Source organism: Cyprinodon tularosa, unplaced genomic scaffold, assembly GCF_016077235.1.
Source record: "Cyprinodon tularosa strain WSP-4 unplaced genomic scaffold, ASM1607723v1 ctg441, whole genome shotgun sequence".
NCBI classification, from domain to species: domain Eukaryota; kingdom Metazoa; phylum Chordata; class Actinopteri; order Cyprinodontiformes; family Cyprinodontidae; genus Cyprinodon; species Cyprinodon tularosa.
Window position 1 is genome coordinate 762897 of NW_024039165.1, and position 23395 is coordinate 786291.

The 23395-nt window shown below is 37.4% G+C and overlaps 2 protein-coding genes across 5 annotated transcripts in view; one reads left to right on the forward strand and one right to left on the reverse strand.

The window, feature by feature from the left end:
- dync2li1 (dynein, cytoplasmic 2, light intermediate chain 1) overlaps positions 1-23395 on the reverse strand; it is a 48580-nt gene that overhangs the window by 18180 nt on the left and 7005 nt on the right. The window contains exons 13-14 of one of the 4 annotated variants that reach the window (XM_038300152.1): positions 21065-21161; positions 14904-15044 (exon numbers count right to left, since the gene is read on the reverse strand). The exons of 1 other annotated variant lie outside the window; for it this stretch is intronic. In XM_038300152.1, coding sequence (XP_038156080.1) covers positions 21099-21161 — 63 coding nt within the window. In that variant the 3' untranslated portion in view covers positions 14904-15044; positions 21065-21098. Of the gene's footprint in view, positions 1-14903; positions 15045-20764; positions 21162-23395 lie in introns of those variants that run through there. 2 more of the 4 variants (XM_038300151.1, XR_005282071.1) reach the window with 2 other exon arrangements.
- Positions 58-13537, forward strand: abcg5 (ATP-binding cassette, sub-family G (WHITE), member 5). Its single transcript, XM_038300150.1, has 14 exons — positions 58-366; positions 514-635; positions 1431-1567; positions 3525-3623; positions 3916-4048; positions 5337-5476; positions 6212-6341; positions 6445-6658; positions 6804-7009; positions 9859-9997; positions 10113-10186; positions 11651-11762; positions 11879-11991; positions 12422-13537. The coding sequence occupies exons 1-14, from the start codon at positions 197-199 to the stop codon at positions 12604-12606; spliced, it is 1974 nt and encodes a 657-aa protein (XP_038156078.1). The 5' UTR covers positions 58-196; the 3' UTR covers positions 12607-13537.

A 23395-nucleotide genomic window follows, 5' to 3' on the forward strand; every position in this document is an offset into this window, starting at 1 on the left:
ATGTCTTTGCACAACTCCAGATCAAAGTTCTCAGAGATAACGGGTATTAGCAATGTTTTTATGGTTCTGAGGGACACCATTGACCCTGCGCTGTCGCTCTTCAGAGCACAGCTGGACAGAAACACAGTCTGAGACCTCAGGACTGTTGAAAGATTGATATTCAGTTGTCGTTTGGAAGAAAAGATCGATCAGAAACATGGAAAGTTTTTATTCTCTGGAAGCGGAGGAACCCCAGAGCAGGAGTAAAATTGCAGGATCACTCAAGTTTGTGTCCGAGGCGCAAGGAGATGTGTGGAGAGAAGGTGGAGAGGGCAGATCAGAGCCGTCCTGCTCTCTCAGTGTCAGAAACCTCTCCTACACTGTCAGGTAAACAGCATTTGAACTGAAAATCAGAATATATGCAGGTTGTTTCCGATTCAAAATACATTATTAACACTATAAAATATATTCAGCAGCAGATAAAGGTTTATATGTATCTTTACAGCATGGAATATCTCCTATGTCTGTCTGTAGTGAGCGTGTTGGACCATGGTGGGACTTATCCTCCTGCAGGAAGCGGTGGACTCGTCAAATCCTCAATGACGTCTCCTTCCATGTAGACAGTGGGCACATTATGGGTATTCTGGGTAATTCAGGTTCGTGCACAGGTCAAAAGAGCAATGAGTTCAGTAGTAGCTGTCTGCTCTAATTTCATCAGATGTGGAAAAAACCCCGATATAGGTATTCAAAGAACGAAAAAAAAAAAAACAATGTTGAAGAAACAGCAATTTCCTTTTACAAAATATTAATTAGCATTGCATTTATTATATTTTTAACATGCAGTTAGCATGCATGTTTCATTAGTGCTAATTTACAATCTAGTCCATATAGGGTAGCCAAACACAAACTGAATAATTAACAAAATAGATATTTCTCAAATTAATGAACAAACTTGTTTAAAACTGATGAAACTAAACAATAAAAATCACAGTATAAAGGACTGTATTCATTTGCTTTTACGGATTTTTCAACCACATTTATCAGAGCTGCGTAGGTAAGAGAGTTCTGACAGCTCCAAAGATGAAAATGGGCAATATTTTAGAGAACTATTTAGAGAAAAGAAATTCTGCAAAAAAAAAAAAAAAAAGATTAGGTTGGTTTTTTTTTTTACACACTTTTTTAACAGAAAAATCAAGAAGAAATTTACCTTCTCTTTTTACACAATATTGTTTTTGCAGGCTACAACTTAAGATGAATTAGTAAAAAAAATAATTAAGATTTTTACTTATATGTTTTACCTATGCATAAATATGTCCTCCTGTACTTGTGAGCACCAGGAGCAGAAAGAGAAAACAGGTGGATTTCATTCCTCTGGCTCTGGCTGTGCTTAAAGTCGAATCACGTGCTCCATGTTGATCATCAATGATTGTGTTTTATTTGGCTTTATGAAGGTTCGGGCAAAACAACCCTGTTGGATGCCATTGCTGGTCGGATTGGAAACGTCGGCACTCTGCTAGGTGAGGTCTTCATTAATGGCAGAAAACTCAAGAGAGAAGAATATGAGGACTGCTTCTCATATGTCTTACAGGTAACATGGGAAGATCAGGCCTCAGCATGTGAACGCAGAAGTCAGCTTGATGTCTGATTATTAAATTTAATTTGATTGCTACAAGTTTTTCAAATAATTGACCTAGAGAGGACAATTACTTCTTCTATTATCAGTTCATTACAATACAAACTTTAAACTGCCCCTGACCCAGAAAATATTAACAGATTACAAAATACAAATAATTAGAGCTGTAGATTTCAAAAAAAAAATTTTTTGCAGTAGGCTACTTTAAGAAAATAATTAATTCATATATGTTTTTTTTTTTTTTTTTACTTTTGATCTAACATCCCATAACAGACAGCTTTGTCCCCCACACCTATATAAATACAGCTCCCTCAACTACCTCATCTTGTGGTGGCATCCACATATTTCTCATAAAGCTCTGTTTGTTGTATTTTTGTGTTAGACTTTTACATTCCTGAAAAGACAGTAGATGTTTGTGAATTCAGGTCAGGAGCTTTCTTTCTTTTCTTTTTTTTTTCTTTCTTTTTTGCTTTATAAATTTGAGTGACATCTGCTTTAGTTGAGGGACATGTTCTCCCATTTTTTTCTTCTGATTTATGAAGAGTCATATAAATGGAGCTCTATGTCAGCCTTATTTGTTCTCAAGAGAAATGGGAAATAAAAGTTTATAAAAAAAAAAAATTGACTTAAAAAGGTTTAAATGTATTTTATAAGACTTGAAAGAGGCATAAATACTTTTTGCACTAGTTGAATATATTTAAATGATTTTTAAACATCTTTACTGGTAATTTCAGAACTTGCAGAGGATGCTTAGACTCCTTTCTATTTTAGATCACATACACAAAGACACGCACCCTATGGCTACATCTCCAAATAGGCCGCCCTGCCCTCTTTATGAAATTAACCAAAGACCCCTGATAGCCTCCTCATACACTTAATCTCTCAATGAGAGCTGCTCATGTGTGTCCAAAGCTTGAATTAAAAACTGTAGTTATAAAAACTGGCTTTGCTTCATTTCAAATCATCTCTCTCTCCTCTCGCCGATAGCAAATCCTTCTGTTCTCTAAGCTTTGTCATTAACTTCCACAGCTAAGCCATAGATGAGGAGGTGATGTGAGCTCCAGATATTAAAGTCATTCGGAGGAGACAAAGAGGAGGACTGGGACCAGGGGCTGTTCCATGTGTTAATTGAAGCAGGCAGTAGGTTCAGCTGCTTGAAGTGTGCGAGTCTAACAAGGTTATTTGCAGAGAGGAGCTGAGACTCTTAACTATTAGTTTAAAAAAGTGGGACCATTAACAGTACATTTCAACAAAACATCTTTAACTTTATTTGATTCAAACCAAGTGTCAAGATAATCACTTCTATTTAGACGCAGCAGTCAAAAGACAGAAAAGTACATTGAGATATTGAGTTAGTGTTGATAGAAATTACCCCAAAGCATCACATTTGTTAGATTCAATGCCAGCACAGGAACACCATAATATGTTATGCAATACCTTCATATTTAACGTCCTCCACAGTGGGGTTGGCAAATATGTTATTTAATCAAATACCTTTTGGACTGTCATATATTGTTCTGTGAACTCATGCAAGAGTGGCTGTGTGTTAGAAAAACAAATACAAGGGTGAACTCAGCACAAATCATGGTCAAATAGATAACTCTGCACACATATGGACAAAATTTAAAACGCCCTTTCAAAATATACAGATTTATTAATGAATATAATCATAATCAACAATGACATGTATTATAGCATTTGAAACAGCTTGTTTGTTGAAACGTCATTTGTATGTTAATAAACTCAGCTTTATAGAGCATACCATACCATTTATATAAAAATGGAGGAATAATTTACTTGAAAAGGAGCATCTATTCATACAGGCATTTTTACCTTTCTGCCTCATTGAATCTCTGTTTTGTGTCCTCGTATGATTTTAAACAGCCTGTTTTCCTTGCTGTCTGGTTTTCAGAGTGATAACTTGCTGAGTTATTTGACAGTGGAGGAGACTCTGACTTACACTGCACAGCTGGCACTACAGAAACACTCAGCAGATGCCATCAAGAAAAAGGTGATTTTTATTTAAGACTTTTGTGGTTAGTTTTTTTTTTTTTTTTTCTTTTTTTACTTAGAGCAAAACTTTCAAAGACCCTAGATGAAAATAGCAAAATAAAAAAGCTCTGGTTATGATCTATGAAACATAATTCGACTCTTCCGAAGAGATCAACTCTAATTTTTATTTTTATTCTTAAAAGAGTTAAATGTTCTGCCACTCAAATAACGAAGAGCTATCTGGCATGGATAATCAGTTTATATTGTCAGTAATATCTGTTCTCTGACCTTGACCTGTGGTCTACATGTAGGTGTTGGCAGTGATGGCTGAGCTGAGTCTGAGTCATGTGGCACACAGTGTTATTGGAGGTCGAATTTTCCCAGGGATCTCTGGCGGTGAGAGACGGAGGGTCTCCATCGCCAGCCAGTTACTTCAGGATCCAAGTAAGTTTTTTCCACTGTTAGGAAATAACCTAGCAGAGTACCAGACATTTCTCAAAGGTCTGAAACAGACTAAAATCCAAATGGTGAAATGGAGAAGAAATGGAAATTATTCCTTAAATCCTCTGAGATGATGCAATGGTTAACAAATGCTTATTAAAAGGAGATTTTTAGGTTTTAAATTGGATTTTGATAAGTGTTATTATTCGCGATTAAATTATTTTAATTTTAATAAAGTAATAATTAGTTATTTCATTTATTGCAGGGACAGTCACATATGTCAGAGTTAGCCAGAAGGCTTTTTTTCCACCTGCAGTTACTATAAAGATGCAAAAAGAAAAGTAGCCTACTCTAAAAAGATAAGAGTAAAACTATATATTTACATCAGCAATTTATTTCTAACAACATTTATCACTTTCTAACTACGTTTTGGTAATAAATCAACCAACACATTTTGATTATAATCCATCTGAATATTTGTTTGTGCTTTAAAGAAAAATATAGGAAAAATCTGTGCTTGAATTTTTATTGAAACCTACTAGTTAAGGCAGTTATTTTTGTTTTTTCCCTAACTATACCATGCATAAAAGTACAAAATGCAAGCAAGATGTAAGAGAACTTTAGTGTAAAATGACAAAAGTTCACCACATGACCTGTATCTCACCCCAAGAGTTTCAAAGTCCCCCTTGAAGAAAACAAAAAACTGAGTAGTATTTGGATAAGGAAAGGACAGAGGAAAGGGATGAGGAGATTGAGAAGAGTATTAAAGGACCGGGTTATCACACCATGAAGAGAATGAGCACATGCCCATTTCAGTGTGTGTGTCTGTGTGTGAGGATTCCTCCCAGGTGTGATTTATCAGGTCTACAGTGCTCTAGGGAGGACTGAGGGTCTTAGTCCTCATTCAGGATTAAATGGCCAAGAACACACACACACATTCCCAGAGAGTCAGAGTCAGAGTAATGAGAAGTTCCCATTCGCTGCCTCTCCAATCAACCAGGAAATGAATTAATCTCACAATTATAGCATCTACTAATTCCACTCTGCTTTCATAATGCAAAGAGGCAATCTTTTAACTGTCCTAATTAGAGCAATTACCTAAAAAATAGAGAACTCACTTATCTTCATAAGTTAGGTTGAACCTAGAGAGAGTCCTGCAAGTGCCACTTTATATGAAGTACAGCTGAAAGTTTGCAACTTGAGCCAGTAGGAGCTGTTGTCCTACCTTTAACTTGTGCTTAGTGTTTCATTATGTGTCAGCGATGAGGTCACTGGGATGGTGTTTCTGCAGGGGTAATCTTACTGGATGAGCCAACCACTGGCCTGGACAGCATGACGGCCAATCAGATTGTGGTACTGCTGGCGGAGCTGGCTAAGAGGAACCGCATCGTCATTGTGACCATCCATCAGCCCCGCTCAGAGCTCTTCAGGGTATGTTTTAGGATGAGAAGTAAAGAATTAACATAAAGTCTTTTCTGAAGGACAGCTAAAAGACAAAGATTTGCTCATTGAAGTACCTATTCGTTGTAATTCTTCTGCAAAAACAAGCTCTGATCGATTCTTTGCAAATCAAACTGATTCAAATCTATTCCACATAATAAAAAGTAGCAAAAGTCTAAAGAAAAGCTTCAAGACACTTTCAGATATGCAAACAACTACTTGCTTTATAATGCACAGCATCTCATAGAATATTCACACCCCTAAAACCTTTTCAGATTGTGTTGTTTTATAAGAATACACAAAATCTCCAAAACTAAAAGGCTAAGCTGCCTCAGTAGCATGGAGTCAAGCTCAACAGAGAGCTGCTAATAATTTCAAATTTTAAGCAGGTGTCAAAAAAACTGGAGGTTAAAACAATTTTGTTGGACTGTTCAAAAGACTTGAGACTGAGGTGAGGCGCCATCTTTTAGTGGAACAACACTGGACATACAGCCTGAGCTAGAGAGGTTTAGATCAAAGAGCATTAGTACGTAGATTACAATGCTGCTTTTCACATAGGGTCCCCATCTAATCTGACTTCCAGGTTTAGCTTCAGCAAAAAGTGGTTGAACAAAACAAATACATTTAAGACTTTGATTTGAATGTGACACAATGAGCAGGTAAAAGGGGTGGTTATACTTTTGTATACCACTAAATAATCCGTTCTGATGTGTGTTGGCCTCTCAGGTGTTCAGCAGGATAGCCATAATGAGTCGGGGGGAGCTGGTGTTTTGTGGTCAGCCAGAGGAAATGGTGGATTTCTTCAGCCAATGCGGATATGAATGCCCAGAGTACTGCAACCCTTTTGATATCTATGGTATTTATGACGCAGACAAATTATTTAACACATATTTTGCTGCATAAGAGAACACCATGCATGTGCAGCAATAGTGATTGAAAACAAATATGGTATCAAACAGTTGACTTCACCTCGGTGGACACGCGCAGCAGTGAGAGGGAGGCCGCCACGTTTAATCGAATGCACGAGATCACCTCCGCCTATCAGAGATCCGCAATCTACCAGAACATGCTGGAGGAAATGGAGCAGAGCCTGCAGATATCAGACAAACCTGCCATTCCTTTTAAAAACAAAGAGTCCCCCAACGGCGCTGCCAAGCTTGGAGTTTTGGTTAGGTCTGTAAGATTTACAACAGTCCTGTTAAGGGTGTTTGATTAACAAACATTTATTACAAATTAAAATATGTACATAGACATTGTTGAAAAGTAAATATTCAAATCTAAATTGAATGTTTTTAATGTGCCATTTTTTTATGTTTAGGCGAACAGTTCGAAACCTTTCCAGAGACAGGATTGGTGTCGTAATGCGTCTGTCCCAGAACCTGATCTACGGTTTCTTCGTAGCCTTCTTTGTCATACATTTAGACATGGATGTGACCAAGGGTGCAGTGCAGGACCGAATAGGAATGATCTATCAGTGTGTGGCTGCTTCACCCTACACTGGCATGCTCAACGCTGTTTCTCTCTGTGAGTCAATCAACACCACATGCATCTTATAACACTAAAGTCACAAGTTAGTAGCTGCATTTCTTAGCAAACTCTTAGCAACTCTTCCATTTATTTTCAAAGTACAACGAACTTTATTTGATTTTGTTTTTAAGATTTTCTCTTGTAGACCAATACAAAATGGTGGAGTAAAAAGATAAACATTGATGCTAATTATTTAATCTAAAAAATATCATTTGAATTCAGCCCCTTGAGTCAAAACAGGAGCAAATTCTAATTTTCTTCTAAAGATTTATATTTGTTCCAGTTTTCTGTAATAAGGATTAGGGTTATTAAATAGACAATGTTATTGACCTTCAATGCTGATTTAGATTCCAGGAGGACTTATTTCTCGTTGGGGACCTCTAAGGTACTAGCTGACCAAAAGGCCTGGGAGAATTGGGGGGAAATCAGACAGGATACAGAAGGAGACTTTTGGTTGACCTCAAGGAAGTTCTGACAACCTTCCAGAAAGAGGAACTAGTGTTTGGATAATTTTCAGAGCGAGGATGTTGTTAGGCCGATGAACCACCATGGGAGAGAGCGTGCCTCTTTGGTCTACATCTGGACAGGGCCTACTACCATGTCCCCTTAGGTATTTTGTTGGGATTGTAACAAGAGGGTGGAGTAGCTGGGATTTTAAGAGCCCTCCGATCATTGTAGGCCCAAAGTATAAACTGTGTCAGCATTTTCTACATGGTCATGCCTGATCTCCTTGTCACTAATCCCATTTGTGGTGTTCATAGAGAGGATCTTAAGGCATTTCCTGGAAAGGGGTGAGTTTTCCCCTCTAGATTGGGAGTAAGTCTCCACCACAAGTTCATGTGACCTAGTACCATGGTGAATTATTCAAAGATGATGGTAGCATGAAATAGGAGAAGCCAGATGGACTGGAGCTTTGTCTGCAGTTCTGCTAGGGCTAATACAGTCTGTTGTAGTGGGGAAAAAAGATCAGAGTCAAAAAGAGAATCTCAGTTTACCAGTCCTTCACAGTTTTCACCAGGATCATGAGATATCGATCATGACTGAATAAATAAGCAAATGGGAAACAAGTCAGCAGATTATCTCTAGCCTTAAAGGGTGTGGCTCTTCTTGTCTGTAGTAAATTGATTTTGCTGTTATGGATGCCCCCTGGGTGCCTCCCATTGGTGGTTGTCTGGGTACATCTCACTGGGAGGAGACCCTGGGCAAAACTGAGAACTTCCTGAAAGGATTGTGTGTGTCCCATCTGGCTTGGAGACATCTTTGGATCCAACAGAATTAGCTGGATGTTCAATTCAGTTTTAATCAGTTTATTTTTTATAGCGGCAATTCATAACACACGCATGATCTTAAGGCACACGCTGTCCTGTTGGTTGGACTGTTTTGGCTAATGTTTTCCAAAGGTTTTGATTGTAAAAAGACAAAGATGATCCCCCCCCCCCCACTTTATGATTAGGCACTACTTTATGATGCACTATTAAATATATACCCTTAGAAAGTACTTGAAAAGTTTTAATAGATTTTGATTCTGTTGCAAAGCTATGAATAGTATATAAAGGACTTCACAGTAAACCTCCCTAGTGTCTACTAATATCTGCTTATAAATATATGAATCAGATGAATGTATTCTGAAGTGAACGTAGTGCCAGAACTAAAACCGATGCCAGTTGTGTGTTTAACTTAAACCTAAAGTGATGGAACCAGCATAGAAGCATGGTTGAAGGTATGGACAGCGTGATGGGTAGTGACCTCCTTTGGCACTTTGTGCTAAAACCACCTAATCCACTTCCTGACAGCAGCGCTCACAGCAGAAGCTTCTATTACCGAGCAAGTTGTTCAGAAACAGCGTAGAAAACATGTCAAAAATGTCAAAGGGTTGATTTATCCTCCACATTTCCCCCAGGGTGCAGATTGAGCATCTGTGGGATGTTCTGGAAGATAACTACATGCAGCTTCTCCCTGCAGCTTACTGTAGTAAAGATGGCTGCTGTATTTAATGAGACAGGACAACCTCAGAGGTCATTTCCAGCTATGGTCCAAAGTCAGAACTGAACCAGATGGCTAACTGACTTAAAAAGTGGATCTTTTCTAGGCGTTTATCTCAAAGCCTTGGGTCAGGTATTCACAAGCAAAGGAGAATGAACTTTTCTGCATCACAAACTCAGTAAACCCGAAAGAACTATAACCTACAAAGCTGCAATGTCAGTACCAGCATTTTAGTCTTTCTGAAGGTGTTCAAGGTTTGCTTTAGGAAAGTAACACATTCTGGTTAAACCACAAAACAGTACTGTGCTTTTCTACAACTAATCTTAAAAATACCCTCACCTTTAGGTTATTAAATGTCATTTAAACCGCTGGTTAGCCCTGATCTATCTTTTCTACTTATCGGCTGAGTCTAAAACATAAGCTTTAGTGCTGCAGACATTAGATAAAAGGGAAGGAAAGGTATGATAAAACAATAATGGTGCAGAAGTCCCAGCCAGAAGTAGTGACTGCTTTATCAGTCTGGCCTTCAAATTTGTAGATAAGTGCTGATAAGATATTACACTGAGCTGCACTTTGCAAAGAAATGACTTTACTGAGTTAGGTGGACTGAGTTCTTACACCACCTCTGAATGCATTTGTCCGTTGATGAAATCTTGCAATGTCAGATAAATACGGATTAGAATTACACAGGAATCAGATGACAAACAATGGAAGTGGGAAATGGTAGGATAGGAACTAATTCAATGTATTTCTTTTCCATTAAAATCATGTTGCATGCAGACAAGTCTACTTAAATGTCCTACTCTTCTAAGTCAGGGTTCTGGTTCAGATATACTTGAAGGTCTCTCTGTTTGCACCAACAGTCCCGTCGCTGCGAGCCATCAGTGATCAGGAGAGTCAGGATGGGCTGTACAGTAAATGGCAAATGTTCTTGGCCTATATCCTCCACATCCTGCCCTTCAGCATCCTGAGTGTTGTCATCTTCAGCTCTTTTATTTACTGGTGCGTAGCTGCAAATTCCGCCTCAACAAGCTAACACTAGGGTTGATGTAATACCTCTAAACTTCTGTTCTTCTGTTTTTATTTTTGCCCGTTTCCCATCCCACCACCAATGCAGGACAGTAGGGATGCACCCAGAGACATGGCGCTTTCTCTGTTTTACTGCTGTGGTTCTTGTTCCACATGTTGTAGGTGAGCTGAAAAGATGGTTTTTAAAAATAGATGTGGGATATTTTTTTACTCTGATTACATGTTTTGACAAGTTTTTTTCATAATTTTTTAAATTATATTTCTTTGTTAAATGCTTCTCAAACTGCTTTAAAGCCGTGATCCTATTTCAGTATTTAAATGTCAAGTTTTTTCCTTATGACATTTTTACTATTGAATTTATAGGTTATTTATTAGGTCTTAGGGATGTTTTATTGGGTTACTTTTTCAACCAATGTCTCTTTACCCACCTTCAAGCATTTGAAAACCATAACTAAGTTCAGTCTTTTTTATGATCTTACTGTAAGTAATATAATGATCTTAAAAGAAACAGAATTTGGGGTTTTAGTATCTGTGAGCCATTATCGTTATTACCTCTGCCAAGGAGTTTATGTTTTTATCAACGTTGGTTTGTTTGTCAGTTTTCAAAGTAATAAAAAGGGTTACAGATCTTGCTGATGTTTTCTAAGAAGGTTTGTATTGTGACTGGCAACAAATGATTACATTTTGGTGATAAGCCAGATCACTATCTGGATCCAGGAATATTTTTTAAGATACTGTGAATACAGGTATTAACTTAAAGGTATAGTGGAGGATGTCTGCAAATTTAGATTTGGGATAGGGATAGGCCTATTAAATGTGTGTGAGAGCGTGCACGAGAAGAAAAGGGATCGTGCACGCTCTCACACACATTTAATAGGCCATCCCTATTCTGTTCTGTTTAAAAGTTACTGTTTGAATCGCTCCTACAAGCTTACTTTCCAAAAGAAGATTTGCAATTTTTCAACTATGTCAGACTCACCACCGGTAAGTGAAAATGGGGGGCACGTCCTACGTGCATGACGAGCACGTAGGACGGTCTTACATAAACATATATCACCAGAATGATTGTAAATTAGGAGGACCACTTATTTTGATAATCCACCCAGAAAAAGAACACCCCCTCCATACATTTAAGGTGGAAGTCACAATATGTCAGGGGAAACTAGCTTCTTGGTCGAGGTCTGCACTCTCTGGGTGCTTTTCTAATTTTTTTTGCATCAGCAATGGTTTATCTTCAAAATGTTTTACCTATTGTTATTACAATATTTACAGAAATTATACACACAATAGAAAGAAAATCTTTTTCCTTTATTCAACAAATAATAAGTGTCAAACTCACTTTCCAATCAAGTAAAGGGAAGTTGCAGTGATTTCCAAATTGTGACAGGTGTCATAGGGTTGGCAAATTTGTGTTTTAGTATCATCCGATTACTGATATTTATATACAGTATATATATATATATATATATATATATATATATATATATATATATATATATATATATATATATATATATATATATATTTTTTTTTTTTTTTTTTTTTTTTCACTACTTTTTGACATATTAAACTTTTTAAGGTACTTTATTCCAATATTTTTATAATTTTCCCACACGTTTTTCCCAGGAGAGTTGTTGACAGTGGTTCTGTTAGGAGTGGTCCAGGACCCTAACATGGTCAACTCAGGAGTGGCTTTACTCAACATCGCAGGAATCCTGGTGGGATCTGGCTTCCTCAGGTTAGACACACTACCACCTCATTTGTAGATGCCTGAAATCTATATATTTTTTTTCCAATCGATATTTTAAGCTCTGATGTTTTCTTTTTTGTGTTTTCCCCTTTTCGTGTTTACAGGAGCACAGAGCACATGCCGGTGCTGTTCCAGTGGCTTGGTTACCTGACCTTCCAGAAGTACAGCTGTGAACTTCTCATTGTCACAGAGTTCCACAATCTGGAGTTCGATTGCAGTAAGTTGATTTTCTATGTCACTAATCTCTTTCCCTCTAATAAATAAAAGGGTTTTGTGACTATGTTTATCACGTGGAAACAGCTGCGATGATAATGCCCTACAGACTTATCTCTCAATAGGCTATCAGGGGTGTTTTTTTTACAATGTGGTTTCCTGCAGGATTCTGATCAAAAACAGACTTCCCTTTCTAATCAAAGAGCTCTAATCAAGAGCTTTTCTAGGTAACTTTTATACACAGTTTTTCATCTGTTGACCCTTTGTCGCTCTGATAGTTGATATTAATAATAAATGAGTTCAATGTTCAAGGACTCTTGGTCGAACACTCAGCAATATCAAGGTTTTTGTTGGCTGGTTTAGAAAAGTAGGATCTGAGTTTTGAAAACCAGATATCTGTTGAACGTTTTCACTTTTTCTTTTTGTTCATACAGATTTAACGAGACCCTTACCAGGAGCTTGCATGGTCACTACAGGAGATCAGATCATTGACCAGGGCTACCCAGGAGCTTTATCCCGATACACACTAGACTTTGTTCTCCTCTACGCCTTCCTTCCTGCTTTGGTTGTGATGGGAATAATCGGCTTCAAGATCAGAGACAGACTCATCCGCCACTGAAGCAAAAAAAAAAAACTTTATGTTTATTTGGTAAAAAAAAACAAAAAAATACTTCAGTGATTTATAATGAAGAACAGTTTGTCCTGCTGATGCTACTGAGCACTTTTCTTTTACGTAAGAAACAATCTAAAAACTAATGTTAAAAAGTTTCAACAATGAAGTCTGTCAGTTCTTCTGAGGTCTTTTCTGTTGATATCTTTCCTTAAAGAACTGAATTCATCATACAAATGTTCCAAACTTTTCCATCTTACATTTTTCTTATATTATAAAGCTATTACAAACAAGAAGCAAAAACGTGTACATTGTTCTAGTATTTCTGGTGGCACTTTATATTTTTTTAAACTGAACAGTAGTCTTTTCAAATTAACGAACTCTACCGATATCTTGGTTGTAAAATCGGTTAGAGGTAATCTCAGCATAAGGAAAGAAACCGTGTAAACAAAACAAACTAATTAAAACGTTAATTTTAATATAATTTCATACAATTTAGATCGACTGACTCAATTGAAAGAATGGCATAAAAGAAGCTCACAAATAAGTCTAAAGTTCACAGCCTCGAGAAAAGATGGCAATGATTAGACAGTTGGTAGAATCAATGTGCTATGAAATGTTTGCACCAATCAATCTGTGATTATCTCTCAAGAAGACAAACCTGCACTGAACGCACCAGTTAATATTTCCCAATACCTGCTTTTACCTCAAAAACATCAAGTATATAAAATGATCAAAGGAAAAAATATTGTATAAACAATAAGTTTCTATTAAAGATGTTTTATTAGTTGAAACTCATTACAAACTTGGTTTATGAACAATTTTATCAACAGTTGATTAAATAGTCAAATAATTATTTCATAAGTTCTCTGTATATTTTATTGTAACACTTGTGACAGACCACAGGCCATATCTCAAATTAAAAAAAAAGAAAATGAAAGCCTTGGTGATGCCGTCCATAATGCTGTTCCTATGTAATTCCATCTATCGTTATATTACCATCATGGAGCATTTCTGAGTCCGTTACCGCATTTCCAGCCTCGTGGAAAGTATTAAGTATAGGCGGTGAATACCTTCATAATGGATTGTTTTTTTTTTTTTTGGTTTTCAGTTTTCCCTAGTTTTCCCTTTTTTTCCCACATTTCTATACTGCGGTAATGTGTGTATTATTTTAAAAAAAGAGAATAGTTCAATACAAGTTGGGACAAAGCTGAAACATAACCAAATGTGGAAAAGTAACTGTGCTGTAAATACTTAACAGATTAATTATATATTAAAGGTTATTTCCTCCAGCATTCACCTGTTTTTGCTCCAATCCAACTGAAAAAAGCATGTCCATAGTAAGACGCTGTTACATGCTTCACAATGGGGCCTAGGGGGAAGTTGGAAAACAGGACTATTTGCTGCTCCTCCATAAAATCCAAAGCAAACACACTTGGATACAGTACTGGATCTGGTCCTCTCTTCAAGAGCTACTATAGGCCTTTTCACTGTTCATCTGATTAATAAGACAGACTCTCAATGAGATGCTTAAACCTCGGAACATTGTAGTATACATTACCTTAAACCTATCACTGACCTTGGTTGTCATGGTGGTGTTCTATCACTATTGTCCTACAACACACCTCTGAGGTCACTGGGCACCTGTGTTCAAACTGATGGACAGTCCTTTTTTAAAATTTTTATGGCACTATTCTGTAAAAGTTTTAAAAAAAAATCCACTGGACTTTGTTTCCAAGGTTTGAAGACGTTTCGCATCCCCTCCAGGAAGCTTTCTCAATTGGATGACTGAGAAACTTCACCAGCATTTATGGCACTAGTGGCTCATTTTCTGAACAGTAGACTGACAGGAGGGGGTACGAGAGGGGGAGAGACATGCGGGAGAACCACAGGCCCAGCACGCCCCAAGGACAGCCCTTTTTCTTATCAAGTAATTTCCGAAAGCAACTGACATTGTTTGAGCTGTGAGATTGCTGCACCTCTACCAGAAATGTAACCCAGGGTGAACCAGCTGCTAAAAAAAATATATATATATATAACTGTATAACTTACCGGGCAACCAGAGGTATTTGGGGAGTCATTTTTGCCTCATCAACTAACATTAAAGAGGACAGTTAAAGACATTTCTTCCCAGGATTTCATTAGAACAGCAAGGTTATTTCAAGGGAACCAAAGACAAGCTGACAATTTTCCTGCAGCCAGAGGAAGAATGACGAGGAGCACAAAGTTAATTTGGGTGTAAAGGAAAAAGTTGTGCATTTTGCAATTGAAAAGTAGGTTAATATAAACATAAATAATGCATCATGTTTTCATCATGAATAAATGAGATCAAGCATTTATTTGCAGTTCTCTTCATGCAGACATACATGGTGATTCCTATCGGCCATTATTGTGTTCAGTTGCCCATGAGGTCAGGCGCAGACCTTTATTCATCTTCCACATTTTTTTCCTAAATAAACACAACAGTAAGCATTTTACAATGAAAAACAGATATATAAAAAGAAATAAAAACTAATACAGAATAAATGTTTGCTAGACTACAGATTTTAGGTCAATAAAATAGAACAATAACATATATGTATCTATATATATCTATATCTATCTATCGATCGATAAATAGATATAGACACAGCAGATACACAAGTGACTGCATAGTTTGTTAATGATACACATTCAACTAATGCTGACATGACTGATGTGTTATGAGACAGTTTTTGAGATGTTTTTGAAAATAGTCTATGTTGTAAGTTCTCTGATGTTCTGAGGGACAGAGTTCAATTCCTGAGATGCTGTAACTGCAAAGGATCTTTGACTAAAAGCATTTTTACACAGAGGAACAACAGTCTCCTCTAGCCGACCCTCCTGTTACTGTCCGTGTGTTCCTGATCTTTACAAACTGACTGAGTGGAGGAGATGACAGACCATGGATTATTTTGTAAAACAGAGGTTTGCATACTTGATGACATTTTCACAGCCTAAAAGCTTATGTTTTAGTAAAATGGCATAATGGTGATATTTTAATATTTTTTTTATCCAAAATTTGTATCTGTTTGTAAAGAGATTCTAAATGTTTTAGTGTGGTTTTATTTGCCTGTGACCAGGTTGTAAGACAGTAGGTGATGTGGGACAGAACCATACTGTACATGAACACTTTAGGTGCCTGGAGTGACAAGTTATATCTTATTGAGAGGATATTTGTAATATTGAATTTGACTCTATTGCACACCTTTTTGATCTGGGATTTAAAAGTTAGTTTAGAGTCTAATAGAGTCTAAGTATTTGAATTTTGACACAACTTTTTTTTTTTTTTTTTTCACTGTCACACAAATATCTTCGACATGATTTGCATTGTTGGATTTAGAAAAGTACATTGAAACAGTTTTATTTACATAAAGTTTTAAGCAAGATTGATTCAGCCATTCAGAGACATGGACCATAGACTGTGTTAGGTTTTCAGCAAGTTGTTTTGGGTTTTCACTACGAGTATAATTTACAGTATCGTCTGCATACATCTGGATACAGACATCTGTACAAACTGAGGGGAGGTTGTTTGTATAGAGAGAAAATAGCAGAGGCCCCAAGATAGAACCTTGAGATACCCCTGTGGACATGACGAGAGGCGGTGAGAGATACTGTAATCACTGATCCTGAGTGACTGTGAGCGATTGGAAAAATATGATTCTATCCATTTTATCACATCTGAGGAGAAGTTAAAGGAATAGTACACCCAAAACATGATTAGCCTTCATTTTCTACTCACCCCCATGCTGAACAACACTCTGGAGTACTTTTTTGATATCTCAAATGCATCTGGAGATCTGGGAGGCTTCTTGCTGTCTGCTGACATTCAAATAATGGAGGTCTATGGCGCCCGAGACAGAAAGGTCCATAAAAGTCCACAAAAAACGTGTCAATATTCCTCCATACTGCTCGTCCAATGTATTCCAAGTGTCCTGAGTGGGTAGCATCCAGAATTTACTCGAAACGAAGTCATTTAGAATGTTTTTAGAGCATAAACAGTAGTGTATATGATTTCCTAAAAGCGCGTTCACGAGTCTACGGAAACCGCGGCAGACCAAACCAGATGAAAGTGCGCATTCAGCTCGGCAAAGAACTCATGCTCTTCCTCAACACTGAAGTCCTCAGACATTTTTCTTTCGTTGTTTCTTTCTTTGCACAGGTAAACAACACATTTCTTCTTCTACGCTTGCATTATCGGCAGAGCAGACGCTGAATGCGCACTTTCATCTGGTTTGGTCTGCCGGCTTCCGTAGCGTCGTGAACGCGCATGTGCGCGCTTTCAGGAAATCCTATACACTACTGTTTATGCTCTAAAAACATTCTAAATGACTTTGTTTCGAGTAGATTATGGACGCTACCCACTCAGGACACTTGGAATACATTGGACGAGCAGTATGGAGGAATATTGACACGTTTTTTGTGGACTTTTATGGACCTTTCTGTCTCGGGCACCATAGACTTCCATTATTTGAATGTCAGCAGACAGCAAGAAGCCTCCCAGATCTCCAGATGCATTTGAGATATCAAAAAAGTACTCCAGAGTGTTGTTCAGCATGGGGGTGAGTAGAAAATGAAGGCTAATCATGTTTTGGGTGTACTATTCCTTTAAATTTGCTTAGTTTGGTTGATAATATTTTATGGTTTACAGTGTCAAAGGCTTTCTTAGATTGAGAAATACAGCTCCAACCATGCCACCTTTATCCAGTAATCGTTTAATATTTTCTATGAGAAATAAATTTGCAGTTTCCATGGAGTGTTGAGTTCTGAAACCAAATGCATTGAATGAAGGGGAAATGCAGTGGTATTTAAATGTGTTACTATTGGTTGGGCAATCAGTTTTTCTGAAACTTTTGACACTGTAGGCAAGATGCTGATTGGTCTGTAAATGCCCACTGCCAGTGGATCTCCATTTTTGAAAAAATTGGAACAACAGCAGCTGACTTCCACACACTTGGACATACTGCCTGAATAATAATTGACAATTCTGGTTACTGGTGTTAATTACGTGGAACTGAGTTATTTCAGCATGCACATATCTATGTCAAATATGTTTCTAGTTCCAGAAGCTTTAAGTATTGCTTGTAAGACTTCAGATTCTGTGACTGTCTGTAGGTTGAAGATTGGCTCAAGATTATTTGTTAAGCACATATTTAGATTGTTAGGAGGGAAGTTTTGGGCAATAGCTGACACAGATTCAATAAAAAAATAATAATAAATAATTGAAGGCATCTGCAACGTTGTGTAATTGGAAATTTGTCCATTTATTTTGATTTCAAAAATCTGTTTAATTTCTGAGTCCTGTAATACAAGTTTTTTCAGTTGGGTCCAAATTAATTGGAATCCTCTTTTGCATTACCTATTATAGTGAGGAAATCTGCTTTGGCCTTGCATATAACTTTATTCCTCAGTGTTGTAAACAGCTTTTTAACAGGAGCTGATTTAATCTTAATTGCCATTTTTAATGCAAGATCCCTCTCTATCATTAGTTTGAGAATGTCAGAGGTATTTTTTATTGTATCTGTGCTTTACTTTACAACTTAAATCTTTAATATTGCTCTCCATTTAGTATCAAAAGATTTACAGTCAACTTCACAATTTCTTCCAAGCAGTATGTGATCCCAATCAATCTCTCGGACAGCACGTTTAAATCCTTCCTGGTGTTTTTTTGGGAATCCAACAAATTCATGCTCTCTGGGAAAATGAGCAAATCTCTTTTTTGAGAGCTTTCTGGCCACAAGTATCAAATTGTGATCAGAAAGACCAGCTAGCAGGTTGTATGATTTAAATATTCTCTTAGGTCAGCTTGTAAATGCTAAATCAATCAGTGCTGCTTAATGTGGTGATTATTGTGGGCACTTTGATCATTTGGACCAGATCAAATTTATCAGTTCTTTGTTTAAGCTTTTTTCTACATAAAGTGTCCTCCCAGTTTATGTTGATATCCCCCAAGATGGTCTCTTTAAGTTAGATTCTTTAAGTAATTTTTCAAACGTTTCATGAAATATAGAGGGAGGGCGATAAACAACGATTGTGAAAGCCATTAGTATGACATTTAAACCCAAGCATTCTAGTTCTTGATAATTTGACCATTGAATTTCCTGACACTGAATATTGTCTTTTATGTATATCAAGACACCACCACCCTTTGCTCCTACTCTGCCTCTCCTAAACATATTACATCCAGAGATGCTAAGTGCTGCAGAAGGGGCGTTTTTATAGAGCCGGGTCTCAGATAGACAGAGGTAATCCAGATTGGAGTTATGTAACAGGTGATTAACTTGATCTATTTTTGACATGATGCTTCTTATATTCAAATGCCCACCCAGAATATCTTTGGGTTTTGCTGCAGGGTCCCAAACTATTTTCGATTGATTGACAGTTTGGAAGAATGCCCATTTCCGGTGTTTGGCTACCCCTGGATTGAGCCACTTCTTGTTTACGGTCGTTGCCATAGTAGCGGGACGGCTGTTCACTAAAGTTTGTTGATGTATGTCCGGACAATGACTCCTGCTCCCATGTAAGGTCAGGACTGTATTTCGATGTTTTCCCACGGTGTCGCAACTAAAGTATCTGTCCGACGCACCTCCACATGTCCCCAGACCCGGAGTTTCACCATGCGGCGTTCCAACAGACTCCCCCGGTACCGCGCTATCCACTCCATCGACCTCACCTCCACGGGAAGACATCTCGGCCACAGTTAATGCTAGGTACAGATAAGGGAGAGGATCAGGACGTTTTGCAGGGGAAAACGGAGACATAACCTTACCTGAACGTACCTGTAAGGTATGAATTATGCGTTTGTCCTCTGTGCTTGAGTTAGCCTCTCCTGGCGTCTCAAAGTGTTGCGGGCCTGGGCACGGGTGGATTTCTCTGGATAACATCAAACATATGGAGATAATGAGTCCAGTTGTTTGAGATACTTTGGTTGGTGTTCTTGATTTAGTCTTCTTGGTAAACTTATTATACAGTTGTGGGTAGACCAACATCACAGCCAGTGTGTAGGTTCCATAGCCGGTACTTGTCTTGGCTAAAACGTTGTTTGTTTGTTTGTAACCTAAGCTTTCGTTGTCTGACGGGTTTACAATTTTTGGAAAGGTGTTACCAACCATCTGAACTGGAGGAGTTCGGAGTCGAAAGAAGATGACAAGTAATATGTAATCTGAATATATATTTAAATCTGATCCTAAAGGTTATCAAAATTGAATTTAGCATTACATAAATGACATTTACTGTTCAAATATATAGGGGTTAGATAAACACGAAAGAAGAAACTTAACTGCCAATCCATACGGAGAAAATTAAATCGGTCTTAGTGCACATCCTATAAAATAATCGTATAAAATAATTTGACTGTTTTGCAGACCCATATAAAGTGTAGAAAAATTCTTACTTCTAACTCACATTTCTATCATTTACAACCTTTCATAAATTTCCTTCTACGCGGTCTTGCTGGAGTATTATATTATCTATGTATTGTTCTAGATTGTGTGAACTTTCCCCTTTGCCTCTCTAATGTAGCTTCCGTAATCTGACTGGATCCCTAGCCACTGCTCCTCCCTTTTATTTAGTCCCTAATCTTTTGCTACAACAATAAAGTATTTGTAGATTCTTCGTTTCTTGAAAGTTTGCTCAATTTATAAAACGCCGAAGCTGTTATTTGCTCTTTAGGTGACTTTAGATCATCCAAGATGGGGTTCATGAATTCAGTTTGACTTTTGGATTTCAGGCCTTTTCTGAATCGTATTTCTAGAAATAATGCTTTCATTCCAATTTTTATTGATTCTTCAAAACTGATAAGCAGTCCATCTTTGGAAAATCTCCTGTAATAGAAATATGGCCTAATTTCCACTGTTTTCAATAAGCCTTTTTGGTCCCCAACACAAACAGTTTAGCCACAAGGAGGAGTATTTCTGTAAGATATGAGGCACTTTGTAAATTAGATACTTTATTCGAAACACCCTTAGAGTGCCTAAGACCTAGGACTGTCAAGCTCTTGTTTTGAAACAGTTTCTCTCTAAAACTGAATGGGGAGTATAAAAGTCTCAATATCTGTCCAACCTGGCCTTTTATCTGTTTATTTAATCAGTTTCACCATTTTAAATGCCTTAGATCTGACAACTTAAGTCCTCCCTTTTCCCCAGTTTTCTCATAGTTTCCACATTTTTAAATCTTGGTCAAGCCATCAGTATGATCAAACCATCATACCTTGAGAAAATTTAGATTTACTACAGTTGATTGTGTATCATGATTTTTTGGAATCCTCTTGAATGTCTTACAATAAATGTGGCAGTGCTTCCTCTGGGTTCTACGGCATAGCCATGCAGCAAAACCTCCACTGTTCCTGTCGTTTATTATCAAATACTTTGGCTGATCTTACAAAATGATTACCCTGTTTAACAGAAGCTGTAACAGAATGAAATAAATAAACATATGCTATATGTACATACTGATGTGTTGTATGTGTGTTATAACACTTTCTTCTATTTCCCAAGCTCCAGTTCTCTCCATGACTTTGCTGCATTTCTTTTATACTGCTCCAACTCCTGGAAAAAAAAGATCCAGATGACAAAAGAAATCATTTTTGTAATTCTTTGTTCATTTTCTGATTAAAAAGAAAAAAACTCTAACAGCAACATGCGGTTCTCTTAACTAAATGCAAAACATGGAAGGAGAAATAACTTCAGAATGAGATTCTTCCACATTATTTCCTATAGTTTTATCAATTATTTTCACACTTTTCAAATTCTCTTCAAATCAAATCATGGTAGATGGAATTCACTCGTCGCCGCTATGCCTGGGTTATATGGCTTTCTAGACCTCTATAGTTCTTGTTCTGATAACTCTGTACGTTGACATCTTGTACGGTCCGACTCCAGAAGATAACGAGCTGTTTTCATGTGAAAGTTAGTCAGAGATAGCAGATCCTGATTCATGAAGGTTACTGTAGTCCAGCTGCCACAGTGGAACCATGGCACTTTGACAAGAAGACTGATAACTTTAGGTTTTACAACTATAGGAAAGTGTTACAGGTATTTTAATAACACCATCACAGAAACACGGTCATGGACAGGCTACTGCAGGGCAGAGGGTTACTTTAGGGCATTGGTGGATGGCATGAGGTTCATTCCAGTTACTTACTGAGAAAAAACAAAACAAAAAAACACCTCCAATAAGGGGAATTATCTTTACAAATCATTGAAATATAATTATATCATAGAGATGTAGAGTCAAAAACCAAAGGAATTTTATTTTCTCTGCACTTTACCCCATTTTGTTTGAGCACCATGCTTGGCTTGTTTCCTATTTGGCAACAGGTTCTTTATTGTTTGATAAGCTGGGGAAATTCTCGCTGTCCTTCAGGATGTACATCAGTGGGAATAACCTGGATGTTTGTCAGTGCCGTCTCCACCCCATAACCAAATAAATAATTTAACAGAAACACAGCAGGGCTTACCACAAGCAGCATTTGGGCTGCTGATGAGGTGCATTTTGGGATACCTCATTACCATTAATAAGGATCTATGAAATCCTCTTGCAGGTTTGTTACAACTTTATTGGAGGCAGGATATAGCCTGCAGGCCTAGAGCCAGGGGCCGTTTCAAGGAATTAGTGGGGCCCCAAGCGAAAATCACTTGAAGGCTTATGCCCCCTCACTGTGTATTACAATAACAATGTCATTGTACTTTTCTGCTGAGCAGCAATGTCCATAAGTTCCCTTTAATTTAAGTGATGAAATAAAACATTTTGTTGGTCATGAGATGTGTATGTATGAGTCCTGCTTTGGCCAGAGCAAGGGTCCTGCTCTTAAGGAAATTCGGACATTACACCTTTCAGACATAACTTCTTGTTCACCCTAAAAGATTCACGTTTTGCACACTGCACTGCGTGTTGAAGCTTCCGATACAGAATAAACTAATGTTTCTCTTGAATTATGCTGTTTTTGTAGTGTTCAACATAAATACTATAATAGTATAATCATTTCATAATTAATATCAATAATTAAAAAATGTTATGAAATGTCACTTGAATATTTTTTTTTATTTTATCTTTTATTCAGGTCTTTCCTTCTCACTTCTCCAATTGTTGTCCAAATATGACACATTCTGGATGCTGTTTTGACAAGGTTCATTAAACTAAATCTTCTTTCACAATCAGCACTGGATGCTTTAAATGTACAGAAGCACAAATGTCCAAAAACTGTGAGATCTGCTTTGGCTCATCATATCTAAATGCTGCAGCCACCTTATCTGAGAAAGGGCTGAATGATTTCTGATGATGTTTTTGCTTCATCATGTAATTGAATTTAGCAACAAAAAAAAGTCCCACGGACAATCGCGCTGCACTGTGAATAGGTCCATCTTAAGGTGCTTGTTGGAAAGCAGGGCTGCTACAAATCTTTGAGTTTCATTGTTCTGGAATCCTAGACTAAATATTTGGGCTGCCACATAGTATTCTTCCTGTGTGATTATTTATTTATGCACCTGTAGCATTCTTTGATACACTGAATAAGGACACTGACACTCTACTAAACATAGTCATCCAAATCTAACTTACATTCATTAATCTGTACTGTAAAACTGATTTGATAGGTTTATATAAAATTAAATTTACGTACGTAACTACGGTTCTATGAATCCCGGATGACCGCCAGAGGGTGGTGCTGAAAGCACTGAATGTTCCCTTTGGGCATGCGCAGTTCAAGTAATTATGCCAACAGAGTCACACCTGTGACACAGGATGACCACTCAGAAGCTATATAGACTGGTGTCATCCATTG